Source organism: Cottoperca gobio, chromosome 3, assembly GCF_900634415.1.
Source record: "Cottoperca gobio chromosome 3, fCotGob3.1, whole genome shotgun sequence".
Classification (NCBI taxonomy): Eukaryota; Metazoa; Chordata; class Actinopteri; order Perciformes; family Bovichtidae; genus Cottoperca; species Cottoperca gobio.
Window position 1 is genome coordinate 24,561,507 of NC_041357.1, and position 15,303 is coordinate 24,576,809.

Below are 15,303 nucleotides of genomic sequence, written 5' to 3' on the forward strand. Positions count from 1 at the left end.
TGACAAGAGAGCGGTCCAGCTGACTAATGGAGCCTATTAGTTACTTTAAAGAACTCAAATCATTAAAGATTATTTCTCACATGTTGACCAACTATCTGGCTGGGTTAACCACCATGGTGGTCCTAATATACAATTTGATGACTTTTCTCAGATTTCCCATAATTAAAAGTGCTTCATGGATTGATTTTGAATGGGTTAACACAGTCTGATGGTATTATATATTGTTCTTCTTGCCATTATATCCCTGTTATTATTCATCTGTGTCATTGTTGTCCAAAAACTATTATAAACACATTAGCGAGCCTCATTGTCACACTGGGCGACACGATCCTTCTGTAACGGGTACTGTAGTTTACTGCTTTACTTAGACCATCCTGCTGCTATAAATACTTGCTAGCGCACTAAAGAAGTGGCTACAAATACATGTAGCTAAAAACCTACAGTGCTTAGCATCTTTTTATTAAATATATTGATGACCTGTTCTTGAAGTAGTGCCATAGACGGGCTGTGATAAGTTAAGATCGGAAGGTTTTGAGAGACGGATTAACACACTGTTGCTTTTGGTGCTTTTATGGGAATTGTTTGCACTCACTAAAGTACAGAATGTTGGCTGTAGTGTTTTTTATTATAGAGGTAAACAGTCTAGTACGTATCTTCCTCAGTTGTGCTTTCTGAAAGAAGTGTAAAAATCATCATTAAACCCAAGACATTTATCAATCAAGTGCTATAATTGTGAAATTCTATGCACCATACATTAGATGATGCATATATATATATATATATATATATATATATATATATATATATATATGATGGCTGCGTTATCTGTTGAACTGGGTGGATTAATGAACAAATGGCTGATTTACTGGCTTGCTTTCTTTCTAATTGGTTGTCTGTAAAACTGACCTGTCCTGTGCTTACAAGGGTGAATGAAGGATATGCCTTTAATCAAGCTGAGAGTTGGGTATGAATTGAATATACACAGAGCTGGAGGGGATGGCCGAAATACCTGTGCACATCCTGGACTACTTCTAGCCTTAACAAGAGATGAGCAAAGGATTACTGAGCCTAATTCCTGGTACTCTTCTCATCATGTGGATTACTGCTCTACCCCTTCTCTCCTCTAACCCCTAACCTGAACTCCTGACCCCTAGACATAACCTCTGACCTCCCTCTGATACTACGTTATCTCCTAGACAACAGGCTTATAGCTAACTCTCTCCTGTAAAGCATAAGCAGCTAGATCTGGGAAAGCAAACACACCCAGGAAATTACTCTTTGCTGTTGATGAAGAAGAGGTCAAGGTTGAGGGTGAAAGGGGGGCGTGTCTGGGAGTTGGTGCATATGCATGGACCTGATTGGATGCTTATATGCAAGTGTAGGTGCATGCATGACAGAAATAGTCATGAAAATAGATTGCGGTAGGTGTCCTGGTAAAAACCTGGGTTCTGGTTTGGGGCTTTGGTCATAGGTCCTGGATCTAGTGTGTGCATGTGTGATAGAGTGCATTTTGTGCGTCTGTGTATTTCATTTTTAAAAAGAAACATAGTTTATGTTTTAGGTGTTATGTGAGCAATATTGCACAGGAGACTATTTAGTTCAATATGAAAAACACTCTCCACCTTTAACTTCTGACCTTGCATCCTGCTCAGCCCTCTCTGTTATAGGTCATTCTGTTGTGATGTATTTATGCCCTTTCATAAATGCATATTTGGAAGAAATCCAATTAAAGGGAACCACAAACAATCTTCTGTCAAGTGGATTCAACACCAATCAGATTACAGCTTATTGTTATGTCTACAGTTTTGAACACATATTAATCTAGACAGTCACAGAGACAGAAATGTAGACTGACAAACACAGAGAGAAAGTTATAGACAGAAAGTCGAAATAGAAGCCAACCTTGGATGGTGCGTTTGAAGAAGGCCTTGCAGGCCTCACAGGATGCCACTCCATAGTGGTACCCTGATGCAATGTCCCCGCACACCAGACACAGCCTTTTGGGCATCGAATTCAACATGTACTCGCACTTAATCTGTGAATCTTCCCCAATAGTTGACGAACAGTCCTCGTAACGCTTTGATCCGGGGCCGCCAGCAGGACCCAGGGACCCTGCGTTGGAGCCGTACAGGCTCGGGGAGTCTAAGCCGTTGGGGTGGCCGTTCATCGTGGACGAATAGGAACCTGAGGCGTCACTGGAGCCACCAGGGGAGTGATGGTTTAGGCTGTCAGTCAGGGAGGCAGGACTAGACGGCTCAGTCTTTATATAAGAGGACGGACAGTTGGACTCAAGGTGGCGCTCCTTACTGGACATTCTGCAGAGAAGCCTGAGGGAGTGAGACAGGAATACATAGAAGAAGAAAACGAATAAGAAGAAAGTATTAAAAGAAAATGTCATGTGTAAAATGTCAGAAAAATGATGGATACTTATAAAGAAAAGAGAGAAAACCAACAGAGGGAAGGGTTAGAGGAAAGGCAGAGCTTGAGGAGAAGAAAGATAGATACAGTGAAGGCAATGTTTGAAAGTCCAATTATAGCAATCATTTGTTCTAATGTTGTTGTATTTCCTCACTGTCACTTTCAATGATGGATCTGTACTTTTTCACTGAGCCGGGCAAGTTGTATAAATGACACACATACATGTTCACACACAATCCATCCATCACATTTGTTATTATTTCCTTAAGAGAAATGATAGCGAGAGCTTTGCAGATGGAGAAAGAAGGGACGAGGCAACAAACGGGAGTAAATTAGTTACATTTAAAAACTAAATAGATTGTGGTTCATTAGGGGAAACCGTGTGTAAAATAGAGTATCAGAGAAACACCTTTAGTGCCACACAGTCTCACAAACACATACACATGCTCGGGGGACGACGGTCATCCGTCACTTTCCAGTCAATAGCAGCTTGTTCTACATGAAGGTAATCAGTAAGCAGCCTCTCTGCTGCTCAATCATCCCAAAGACAGCCTCACACATACATGATGCTCACATACACACACGCACACACAGATTCATACGCAGTCATTTTCAAGCACACAGTGACAGATACCGTTTAAGAAGTTAGGGGAAGCCATGCAATACAAAAATCTGTGCTAATCAGTGGCGAAGTATTACTGTATTCCTCTCCTTATCTCTTGTTCTTCTCTGCTGTCTCTGCCTTCCTCTACTCTCTCCTTCCTTTCTCCCTCTCTCTCTCTTTCCCTTCTTCCTCTCCCTAAGGAGGCTGACTGGTGTCTTGTTAATGGCAGTTGTAATTAACAGCTATTTTCTCTCTGTCCGTATCTCTCCATCCCTCCCTTTGTCTACCTTAGTATCTATCTGCCTGTGTCCCTATCACTTCCTATTCACTGCCATCTCTCTCTCTCTCTCTCTCTCTCTTCCTCTATCCCTGCCCACTCTCTTTTTTTCTCTTCCTCTTTGCATTACCACTCTCTTTCCCTCTAACCCTGCCCTCCCTCCCTCCCTCCCTCCCTTCTCTCGCTTTTCATTGTTAAAGGCAGAAAGCACAAAAGGGGTTTTTAATTAAGGCAGGATGCTGCTAAACGAGGAGCTTCTAAAGTCCAGTCGGCCTGTAAAAGATCCCTGTTCTACAGGGACCCATAAAACACAGACAGCGCCTCGACGGAGAATGGAGAGCCGCTCGGGGGGAAGGAAGGGTGGGGGAACGGGGAATGGATATAGACAGGAAAACAGGTAGGCAGAAGGACAGACAGCCAAAGCGGACAGACAGACAGACAGACAGACAGAAAGTGAGAAAGAGGAGTCGGCTGCACTGAATGCTGATAGTCAAATGACAGACAGTATTTTCAGAACTGTTTGGTTTTGAATGTGCTTTAATGTGTTTGATGAGACAAAGCGGTCCTCTTTCTTCAACCGAACCTACACATGGTACTGTGTGAATACACTTTTCCAGAAATGCAGTGCTTTCCCTTAGAGTCAATTTTTCCTTTCATAAAATGACATGACATTTATAATGTACCATACTTTGGCCTTTCCCCCCCTTTTCATCATATATTTTATTCCGACCACCGCTTCTCCCCTCCCCTCCCCTCCCTAGTTCTTCTAATTTGGTGACTCCATTAATCGTGGCTTTGTGGTATTCACCAATGTCTATAAATCTGTTTATCTGATGCTTTCAGTTTGGAATTAAGGGGGGGGCGGTAAGAAAGATTTGGGCACAAATCCAGGAAGAGGAACGGAGTAAAAAGGATGGAGAGACACATATAAGGTGCTTGACTAAGCAAGGAAGAAATAAAGGTAAATGTTTGAAAGAGTGATGGGATGATGATAGGTCACACAGGGTTGCCTATGTTCTAGCGGAGGGAGAGAAAATACAGTGGTGACAGAAAAAGAGAGTAGAGCCATTTAAGTAGATGATGTGATGGTGATGATTTAATCTCTCCTTTTTCACTCTTTATGCTCTTTTGTGCCCCCTCCCTTCGACCGTCAATCCCTCTGAGTACCATTAAGTGAAAGAGTTTAAGTGCCAAAAGATCTCAGGCGCTTTTTTCCTCTTTCTCTCTCTCAAATTCTCATCTATCTCTCTTTCCTTCTCCCTTTCCATTCCTCCTCTTTGCTCCGTCTCTCTCTCTCTCTCTCTCTCTGCTTATAAATGAAAAATAATGGCAGTCGGAGGGGGAGGAATAAAAAGAATAAAAAAAGAAGACATGCGTGCAGAGGAGAAGAGGAAAGAAGATTAAGAAATCACAGCTAGTGCGCTGTGCCGAGCGAGAGGTTGAATGCATTTATGTATGTATGTTATCAGTATAATTATGGAGCTATGTAACGACGGCTCAGTGCTGAAAGAGCAGTCTTATTGTGCCTGTCTGCTCTTCAGATGAGTGTGGAGAAGAGAGGGAAGGTTTTTTTTTATTATCATTTCTTTATGTTTAAGGTGTTTAAAAGAGGTTTATTTAAAGACTGTGTTTCTTTTTTTTCTTATTGTATTTTCACAAGGGGGCTCAAAGACGTGAGCGGCGTGTTGTGAGATGATTCCAGTAAAACACAAAGAAGAGCAGTAATCAGATTTTAGTATTAGCTGTTGATGCACTTCAGGGGAATAGCACCATATTGTGACACTTACCGAAGTCCATAGTTTTATTAATATAAATACATTTTAGTTTCACATGTAAAGCACATGAAGGCTAACTGATGATAACGTTATAGTAGATCACTGTGAGTCTATTACAGTGAGGACCGACAGTTTATTCACCATGGTTTACTTTTCAGGATTAGCGCCAATGATAAAATTGACCACACAAACATCGTGTGTGACACAAAGTAGATATGAGACTATTTCACAAACGGCCAGAGCAAGGGGACAAAAGTGGCTGTTTAGTTCCTGCAGACATCAAATATTCAGCAGGCCTATTTACCTGTGCCTTACCGAGGGAGAACACACACACACACACACACACACACACACGGAAAGATTATTACTTTCCTTTGTCTCCATTTCCAGCTCGATCCCTGTCATTTTCTCTGTGTCGTCGTTCCTATTTCTTTTTTCCCCTTTCTTTTCTCACTTTTTGAAGGCACAGTGACTCATGAAAGCGTGGAGAGAGAGCAACAGAAAGAATAGAAAAGAAAAAGAAAAGGAGAAGCAGAATCTTTTTTCTGTGTCTTTTGAAGCAAGGTGGGCAATTTTTTGTATGACAAGCTGTCATTAGAGCGGTGGGCTGTTGCGGCGCCCTGACAACTGGCAGGGACAAACATACAATCATCGTATTAGAGCAACTACTCTCTGCCTCACTCTGTGTCTCTGTGCCGCTCGCTGTGTGCTTCCTTTAGTTTCTGTGTGCACTTGCACCCTTTTATTATATACAATCTTTGTACGACTGCCTCGCTAGATGGCAGCCATAAACACAAACTGATCCTCAAACAACTCCAAACTGTTTTTTTCCCGCCCCAGGTTAGAGAAGAAAAGCAGTGTAAGTAGCTGTGAGCTGAATAGAGGTTTACAGCGGACAGCCTGGGTGTCATTTTAACGTTCACCTTTCTGTACCGATTCAGAGGTTTGGATATCACGCGTTTTTATCATGATCGTTCATGTCGCTTGACCTGCTGGACTCTTCTGTCCATGTACCTATATCTCAGCAACTATATTGAGTAAAAATGTTTAAAAAATACAAATGGTCCTACAACCATAATACGGTCTTTTTTTAACGAAAAGAGAATCAAGATGTAAAAATGTGCAGGGAAGATGCAAACAAACTGCTTTTTAAATACATGCATTTGACTACACCGTGATGAACTTCAGTAAATGTAGCGGAATGAAGCATCTCACTGCCCTAACTCAATTTTTTAAAACCATATTCCCATGGAAAAGGCGATACCAAATGAGCAAAAGAAGAATAAGAGGAGAGAGGGGGGGGGGAAACAGAGAGGAAAGAGAAGTGGTAGCAATAGAGACAGAGAAGGAAGAAGTGCTGACAATGTAGCTACCATGGGTTGGCTAATACCTTTCTATCACACCAAGCATTGTGCTCTCGATGCTGATAAGAATACACAGTCCAATAAGCAAAAAGAAGAAGAAGAAAAAAGAGAGAGAGAGAGAGAGAGAGAGAATACCTTACACAATTCTATCTAGATGATACCGGCAGTGCTTTGGGTGGGAGGGAAAGTGAAGTGAGCATGGAAGACAGAAAAGAAAATACATTGAATTAAAGAATAGGGTAAGAAGGGGAATAGGAGCAAAAAAATGCATTTACATTTCCATAGTCAAATGAATAGAACGATTTCATCAATAGACTGAATTGCTTTTTCAGCCCTCACACTCCTCTGTTTATTTCTCTTTCTTTGCTCTATTTCTATCTCTATTCTACTCCCTTTTCAACGCGCCGCTATCTGTGGAGGGTTGTTGAACTGCTTGTCAGCTTGTTAGTTCGATACATGCACTGGTGAGTGTGCACACATACGGACAGAAAAGACACACACACACACACACACACACACACACACACACACACACACACACGTAGACTTGACTTGATGGCTGCACACATAGGTTTAAAAAGGAGAAGGTTACAGCAGTTGTTTAAAGAAATTATCACATTTTCTGTGGAATTGGTTCTAAGATTGGACCAGGACAGAGAAAAACATAAAAATGCATACAAATAAAATCTTCTCCGTGTGTGTGTCATTCTGTGTAGCATTTTCTGGGTAAGTAGTAATTGAATCTGTGTTTTTCTATGTGCTTTGTGTAAGGTGTGTGCAAGGTGTTTAAAGGCAGAGAAATAGAGAGAGAAAAGAATCTGTGTGTTGCTGTGTGTTGGAGCTTCCATAGACTCACAGTGTGTCAATGATTATAGTTGTTTTCAGGGAGAAAAATGAATAAAATAAAAAATAAAAACTCACGCAGCGACAGTCAATCTAAACCACTCTCCCTCCTACTGAGCTCTCTCTCGCCCTCTCTTTCTGTCTCTCTTTGGGTCTCACTCAATCTCTCTCTCTCTCTAGTCCTTTCTACTTCTCACACACAAACACACTCGCATTGCTTCTCTCTCTTTCTCGTGCATCCACACCACCTTTCATGCCACACACACACACACACACACACACACACACACACACACACACACCAGGGAGCAGATCAATTGTTACAGTGTTAGTCGGGCAGGAAACCTGTAATTCACTTCATTGGCTGCAGAATAAACCCCTGATTACATACAATCAATGTGATAATGGCTAAAACACATTCTGCCCAATGGGCTGTCGGGCTGTAAAGACCGGTGGAGAAGATGAAATGTGAGTGTGTGTGTGTGTGTGTGTGTCTATATTCCTAAGTGTGTGTGTGTGTTTAGACAGCAAGACTCCTTCTAGGTATGCATTTTAATGCAACAAACACAGACCTACACATACCTTTGCTGTGCACAACTATCCACACACACATGCACGGGTGTGAAATGTATTGGGTAAGACTTACAGAGGCACACTAGTGGGGCTAAAGCTGTTATGATGCATCCCGGGGTGTATAAAGTTTACACACACACACACATTCTCTAGATGTGAATGGATAAACAGTGGGAGACAGCACACACAGGGCAGGCTCGGCCAAACACGATTGATTAAGAATTATGTGCTGCAGACTGCAAACTATTCAGGAATATCATGTTGAGTCTGGTGATATCAATACATTTCATATGTCTTCAATCATCTCATAGTGGTGTTGTTAAACCTGTTTCATCTTCTTCTCTTTTCCTTTTCCGGTCTGTTCTCTTCTTTTCTCCTCTCATAAAAGGTGATTATATCCCACACTTTTTAAGGGAATTCCTTTAAGTCTTCCCTGGGCTGCATAAAGGATGATTTAGATTTGAGATTCTGACTGTGTGTGTTATTTAAGTGGAAAGATATGAAGAGGTTGAGCTTGTTCAGGGGAAGAAATGTGAAAGCAGTGCACCGTTAACCCTGTGTGTGTGTGTGTGTGTGTGTGTGTGTGTGTGTGTGTGTGTGTGTGTGTGTGTGTCAGATGGGAATCTTGATGATTTAGGTCATTTTTCTTGCAGAGCAGCAGCTGATAAGTGTGTTGCTGCCAGGCACTATCTTTGTCACCATGTCTCTCTCTCTCCTTACCTCTCTCTTTGCCCCTCTCTCTGTCGCCTTTATCTGCTGTGTGTCATTTTATTTGTAAGGGTGGTTGTCTACTGTAAGAACAGTGCTTCAAACCTCTAACGCAGCTCAACTCCATCCAGTACGCTGCACATCATGAGTACAGTTATCAATTAGTCTGTTAACTGTTTATATTATATTCAGGTATTTATTTACTCGATAATTAAATATAGAAATTACCTCAAATTCGATGTCTAATTCAGCTCTATTTCGGGGACTAAATTGCATACCATGTACTTGTAGTGACCTCAAGCCTTTTACTGGAAAGGCTGAAGAGTGAAAATCAATGCAATTATTGAATGCATCCTCCTGTTAGGTAAACCTTTTGTAAAAGATACTGCATGTGGCAAATTTTAAATAATGAATGCTTATTACCGTATTTATGAAAATACGTTATGAACAAATTATACATAAATATTTAATATGTTATGACCAATAAATGTGATGTGAATGAAGACACTGCGTATTCACACGATATCGGCAGGTGATGTTTGTGCAGGGGTATAAGGGATATACACTGTAGGCTGGCTCCTTTATAAAAGAAAGGTCATTGATCAAGGTTAGTGTTCGTCTCCCTTTCCATGTGTGTGTGTGTGTGTGTGTGTGAGAGTGTGTGTGTGTGGATTAGCAGTGTTATCGCTAAGCATTAGGGGTGCAACGGTCCTTCCAAACACTTACCGACACTTGCCATTGTGGCTGACACACACATGCATTCACATAAACACACACACACACACACACACACATCCACATTCGACCATTCGAGCACAGTGAGACGTAGAGCTCATACACTCTCTCTCTCTCTCCCACACTCAGACAGATAGAGACCTGGGCAAGGTGCCGTATCAAATGAAATTGCGCAGAAGTATAATAAAAAAAAGTGTTTAAAAAAACAAAATATCCCCCATGGGATTAAAAACACATTTTATTAAGCAGATGGTGAAAGAGGATTTCCACTCTAGTAAATATGACAGGGCTTTCAAATGTGACATGGGACGGAGGCAGAGAGAGGGAGGGGAGGGGAGGAAGGGGGAAACAGACAAGGAGGGAATGGGAACAGAGAGCGCAATGCTGCAAAAGAGAGGAGAGACAGAGAGAGAGAGAGAGAGAGAGAGAGAGAGAGTGTGTGTGTGTGTGTGTGAAGTAAAGTGGTGCTCACTCTGAGAGAATGAGGGGGAATAGTGGTATTTGGAGAAAAAGAAATGTTGGAGAGGAGAGGAGAGGAGAGGAGAGGAGAGGAGAGGAGAGGAGAGGAGACTTAAGCGAGTAGAGCGTCAAAGCTGCATTCTTTAAGCAGATCAGATTTGGGGAAATTGGGCTGTCACTACAGGATTGTGATGATTTACACCTATCCATCAAAGGGAGAGGGAGAGAAGCAGAGCTCGAGTATGTACAATAATGCACAGCATCTGTAAAAAAATGAGAAAGTCCGAGTTTACAGCTTTCATTTCAATTCAGCATTTAATATTCTATAAATAACACATTTAGACACAGGAATAATATACGATATTTAACATTCTGTGAATTACTGATACATATAAAAGTGAAGTGAGAATCAGCCATTAGGTCAGGGATCAGGTACGACGGGTCAAAAGAAGAAAGTGAATGTTGTGGATTATGTCTTAAAATACTAAATGTATTCCCGTATTACTCAAATGTATTAAATAATGATACGTTTTTAACTGAATTGATCTGTATTGTCAGCAGCTGCTGTTGACACTCGTCCCCTCTGCCTCCTCGCCTGATCTTCCCTCTCTTTCCTCCTGCCCTCCTTCCTCCCCCTCTCCCTCCCCTCACTGCTGGCTGATGCACCTTACAGCCTCGCTCCTGGACCATCTGTTAGGGAATCTAATTCACATCCAGTCATAATCAGGTTTGCTGGAGTGCCCACTGTCTCTGCCTCTCTGTCTGTCTCTTTCTGGCCTACCTGCTTATTTCAGTCTATATTCATTTCTGTCTTTGATTGTCTATCTTTTTTTTTCTTTTTTTTTACAGTGTCCAGTGTTAACCTGTCTCAATTCAATTGTGTGTATTTGGACATTTCATCAACATCTTTCTGTTTATTTTGCTGTCTTTATTTGTTCACATACACTTCCACACAACTGCCACCGGTGGAGAACTTGTGACAACGATAGGACAAATTCATTTTGAGGTTTTAAATTATTTGGTCGTATTGTCAAATTGGCTGTATAATCCATTGACAGGAAGTGACTGTCCACTTCTCCTCATCTTTGCAGAATTTATTTTTCTTTCACACAATTTATTTACTTTGCTTTCCTAAAAAGTTATAACTGCAAATTACAAAAAAATTATATTAGGTAAAATTATTTGATAAGCATCAATTTGACATTACATAGATAAATGAATGGGCCCATGCAACTTGAATATGCATGTTTCTCTGTGTGTGTGTGTATGTGTGTGTGTGTTTATCAACGTGAATAAGGCGAGTTTAGGTGAAGAGGGTGGAAGTTAATGAGAGGTGAGTGTCTGAAACCCTCTCTCTCTCTTTCGCTCTCTCTCTCTGCTCCAGCAGTAATCCTCTTCTATAAATCTGCAATCCAATCAGCGTTGTCCACACTTACACACGCACACACACGTACACACAGAGCTGTTGGGAGGCCCATCTGTGTGTTAAGGCAATCTGCTTTATCATTATGATTACATTGGGCTCAGTTTACAGCAATGTGTGTGTGTGTGTGTGTGTGTGTGTGTGTGTGTGTGTGTGTGTGTGTGTGTGTGTGTGTGTGTGTGTGTGTGTGTGTGTGTGTGTATTCAAGCGCACCCTGGCTGCCTGACATTAATCACATTCCCATGGTTTGATGGCCTAAATAAAAAGGGGAATAATATTGTTGCTGTCCAATGAAAACTGCAGATCTCCAAAAACAAATAAGGAATTTCTTCATAATTCAAGAAACTTTAATTTGAGCAAAAGCTTATGAAAGGTTTCCTATTATTTCTTATATGAAACAACTGGAGTTGTTGATGTATTTTGTGAGATAATGGCATTCTCCAGTCGTAAACAACATAAAATAAAAATAGTGTGTGTATAAATGTATTTTGAAATGTCTTAATATTTTGGCCACAAGGATATAAATGATGTTGTAAAACAATTGTAATTAAATGTAATTTCCCCAAAGACACATCAAGTGCGTTTGTGTGTGTGTGTGTGTGTGTGTGTGTGTGTGTGTGTGTTTATGTCTATTGCGGGACTAAATCTCATCAACACAGTTGGAGGTCAGATATCCTGGAGGGAATGTTCATGTGATATTATACTGCATGTGTGTGTGTACAAATGCGCTCCTACTGTGTGCATGACAAAGGATAAATGTAGGTGTGTGTGTGTGTGTGTGTGTGTGTGTGTGTGACAGGTATTTAACTTCACCATTTAGTGCCTGATTATTTATTTGTATTTTTTAAATGGGGCCTTTTTTACATTTTTATTACATGTTGTCACAGAAGGACAAGCACAGGTGTAAATAATCAATTTAACGATGACTTGATTCCACTTAGCTGCTTCAGGTTCAGGTCCTGGTATCACGACTTACTGGGACACTCGAAGAGAACAGAGCCATCGTTAGTGTTATTAGTAACACCTGTGCCTTTTCTGCTTTTACAAGTCAAACTGTCTGCTGTGAGAAAGGCCTGTTGAGAGCATATTGTTGGGGATCAATTGCAAATGTCTTTTCTTTCTGATCATAACAATATATATTCCTGTATTATAGTATTATAGTCATGGGATAAATGATCAAGTTATAAACTTCAGCGCATATTGTTATCACCCTGTTTGTTTGGCAGCAGGATAACGGAAAACATACTGGCCCGATTCTCAACGTGGTGAAAGGCTGCAGCGCGGGCCAAGGAAGAACCCATTAAACTTTGGAGCAGATCCGAATTATGGGACGGATACGACACATTTTTCCGCTTTCGTTAACATAGCGAGAAAAGGCATTTGGCGTTGGCGGAGCTCTGTGCTCTCTGAGTGCCCTTCTAGTTGTTATTATAATCAGCCAACTTGGGAATGTTGTTGTGTCATATTTGAGGCCTGAATTAGGTTTGGCAGTTGAATTTGCAATTACAATATCAACTGTAGTTTTTTAAAAACTTTAATTCCAACCAATGCAGTGCATATAATGTCACCCAATGCAGAGTTTAGTGTGTGTCTATCTGTGTGTGTGCGAATGTAGTGTGTGACTTTAAGCCATGGCGTGACTCCCTAGCCCCTGGCAAACCTTTACACCTCTCATCACCAGACTTTACTGTTTGCCAAGATATACACACACACACACACACACACACACTCACATTGTGCTAGTAACACTCCTCTTGGTGATTGGCTGAGAGTCTGCGTGAGAACGGCTTGCCAGACCTCTAATTGGCTTGACCCAGACTAACCCTGAAATCCTATTGGAGTAAGACTTCCCAGTCTACAGTGCACACAGTCTCTCTCTCTCTCTCTCTCTCTCTCTCTCTCTCTCTCTCTCTCTCTCTCTCTCTCTCTCTCTCTCTCTCTCTCTCTCACACACACACACACAGTCTCACAGACACAGATATTATAGGGCTCTGCAAATCCTAACAATGCACTAATCAATAGCGTTCTAATAGGTTTCAATAATACAACAAAAACAACATTATTCATGATCGTAATGTTCATTAAGGTAATCATGTCAGTTAGTGAGATTATGCAGCATAATGTTGTTTGGTCACAAACAAATAACATCCAGAGAGTGACTGTCTAATCACATCTAATACTTGACCAACAGAAGTTTTCTGGAAAGCTTATCTCAGCACTTGCAACAATGGCATCTAATAAAGTCATTTCAGATCATTAGCAGTGCTTAGTCATAACAATCTCAGGTGAGAAAATATATAATAGAAGACAAGCATACGTGCGATACGCCCGCATTATGCTCATTATATACAAAACAAATACTTACAATTACAGTTTTGCAATCTGGGCATGCGGCTCAATCTCGTATCCAGAGAAAGTTAAAATGATTAAAAGACAGAGAGAGGAAGTGGCAGAGAGGGAGGATGAATACGAAGACAGAGAAAGTCCGTCTGTGTTTCATGCGTCATACGTTTGCTGTGTTTTAACATGAAACAAGCAGCATATTTACAGTGTGTGTTCTAAAAATGGCCCTCAGCTTCACCTGCCTCAAACAACACACACCTAGAACTGGTTTCGACTGGAGAACTTTAAAGTCAAATTTCACTTTTGTTAAAGGTTTTCATGCTTTACTGCACATACAGATGGCATGGGGGATTACTATAATGGTAATAGTGACTGTCCTTCAACCGAATGATATGATTTAAAGCCTCTGTGCTGCGGCTCATTTGCACTTCTGAAGTGTCCTTGAGCCAGAAGTTGAATCCCGCTTTCTTGTGATACCCCATATATACTGTAAAAATATACCAAAACAAAGACAGTGCTGAAAGTGCGTCGCAGTATTAGTACATACTTTCAAAAAAATAAATCATTTGCCTTTGGACATTGAGTGTATATAATGTAATGAGCAAACAAAGCTCTCACACACACACACACACACACACACACACACACACACACATAAACACACAAAGAGGCAGAATTAAATCCTTTCTCCTCAATTTGTTTGCCGTGTTTTATAATCTTTATAGAAGTGTTAAAAATGCTCATAAAATGTTATTCAAAACGTACACCTGATAGAGAGTAGAACATTTTAGACCAGGCCACTCTATAACAAAAACCCTTCTCCATGCCTGTTGTTGCTATTGATCAGAAATAATTGATTAGGGTTTGTAATAAGACAAATATTAGAAGTCGCTCCAGGAACTCATAGTGGGGGGTTTTTTAAAGTGAAAAAAACAAAAATCAGATAAAATACAGAGTGCTGAACCGGCTTTAAGAAAGTATATCTGTTTCACTTTGCGTTTAGCATGCGCTAGACACAAAAGCAGAGCAGCTTATTTTAAATACTGATCTAAAAGAAGAAATATCTGAAAAATAAAGAAATGACAGAAATCCTCATGCTTTAATAGATCGTTGAGAAAACTTCTCAGCTCTATGTCCCTCTCTCTCTCACACACACACATACACACACAGACGGACCACTAAAAACACTGGCTTTTGATGTCTCAAAGTGCTTGCCTTTTCTTTCTCTTTCATCTGAGCTTTATAGAGGTCAAGTGTGGCTTTTGTGTAAAACTGAACCTAAGAGATTCATAGATTCCTCTACTTTTACGTATTTCGCTCTTTCCCTTTCTCTTTGTGTGTCTTTGGTTCGCTCGTCATTCCGTCTTACCTGGGGTTGTAGAGGGCATGTGCGTCTCTCATGTGGTTGGCCTCTAGTGGATCGTAGCTCTGGTGCATCCTCCAGGCGCCAGCGCCGCATTTACTATAGTTTGACTTGGAGTTATCGTCGCTGCTGCTGTTCACCAATGGCCCCTTCGATAAGTTCATTCTGTAAGCCGGGACAAAGTGAGACAAAGAAGGGTGAAAATACAGCCAGTGCAATCGACAAAGATAGAGGAACAGCAGGTGGGGAAGAACAGCTGAGACATGGCCTTTCTAATGCTTCTTGGGGTTGTTTGATTAACTATTAAACTATTTCACTATCAAGTAAAAATACAACATCTGTTAATTAAAAGACCAAAAAAGGTTGAAAAATACATGTAGACATAAGGAGAACACAAATGATTTGATCAAGGACATTA

General features: G+C 40.9%; 1 protein-coding gene across 3 annotated transcripts in view; it reads right to left on the minus strand.

Annotated features, from left to right (window-relative positions):
- esrrga (estrogen-related receptor gamma a) overlaps positions 1-15,026 on the minus strand; it is a 55,983-nt gene extending 40,957 nt beyond the window's left edge. For 2 of the 3 annotated variants that reach the window (XM_029461758.1, XM_029461767.1), the window contains exons 1-2: positions 14,892-15,026; positions 1,903-2,327 (exon numbers count right to left, since the gene is read on the minus strand). In XM_029461758.1, the coding sequence (XP_029317618.1) occupies positions 1,903-2,327; positions 14,892-14,959 (493 nt within the window). In that variant the 5' untranslated portion in view covers positions 14,960-15,026. The remainder of the gene's footprint in view (positions 1-1,902; positions 2,328-14,891) is intronic. The other variant, XM_029461775.1, reaches the window with a different exon arrangement.
- Between the last annotated feature and the right edge of the window lie 277 nt (positions 15,027-15,303).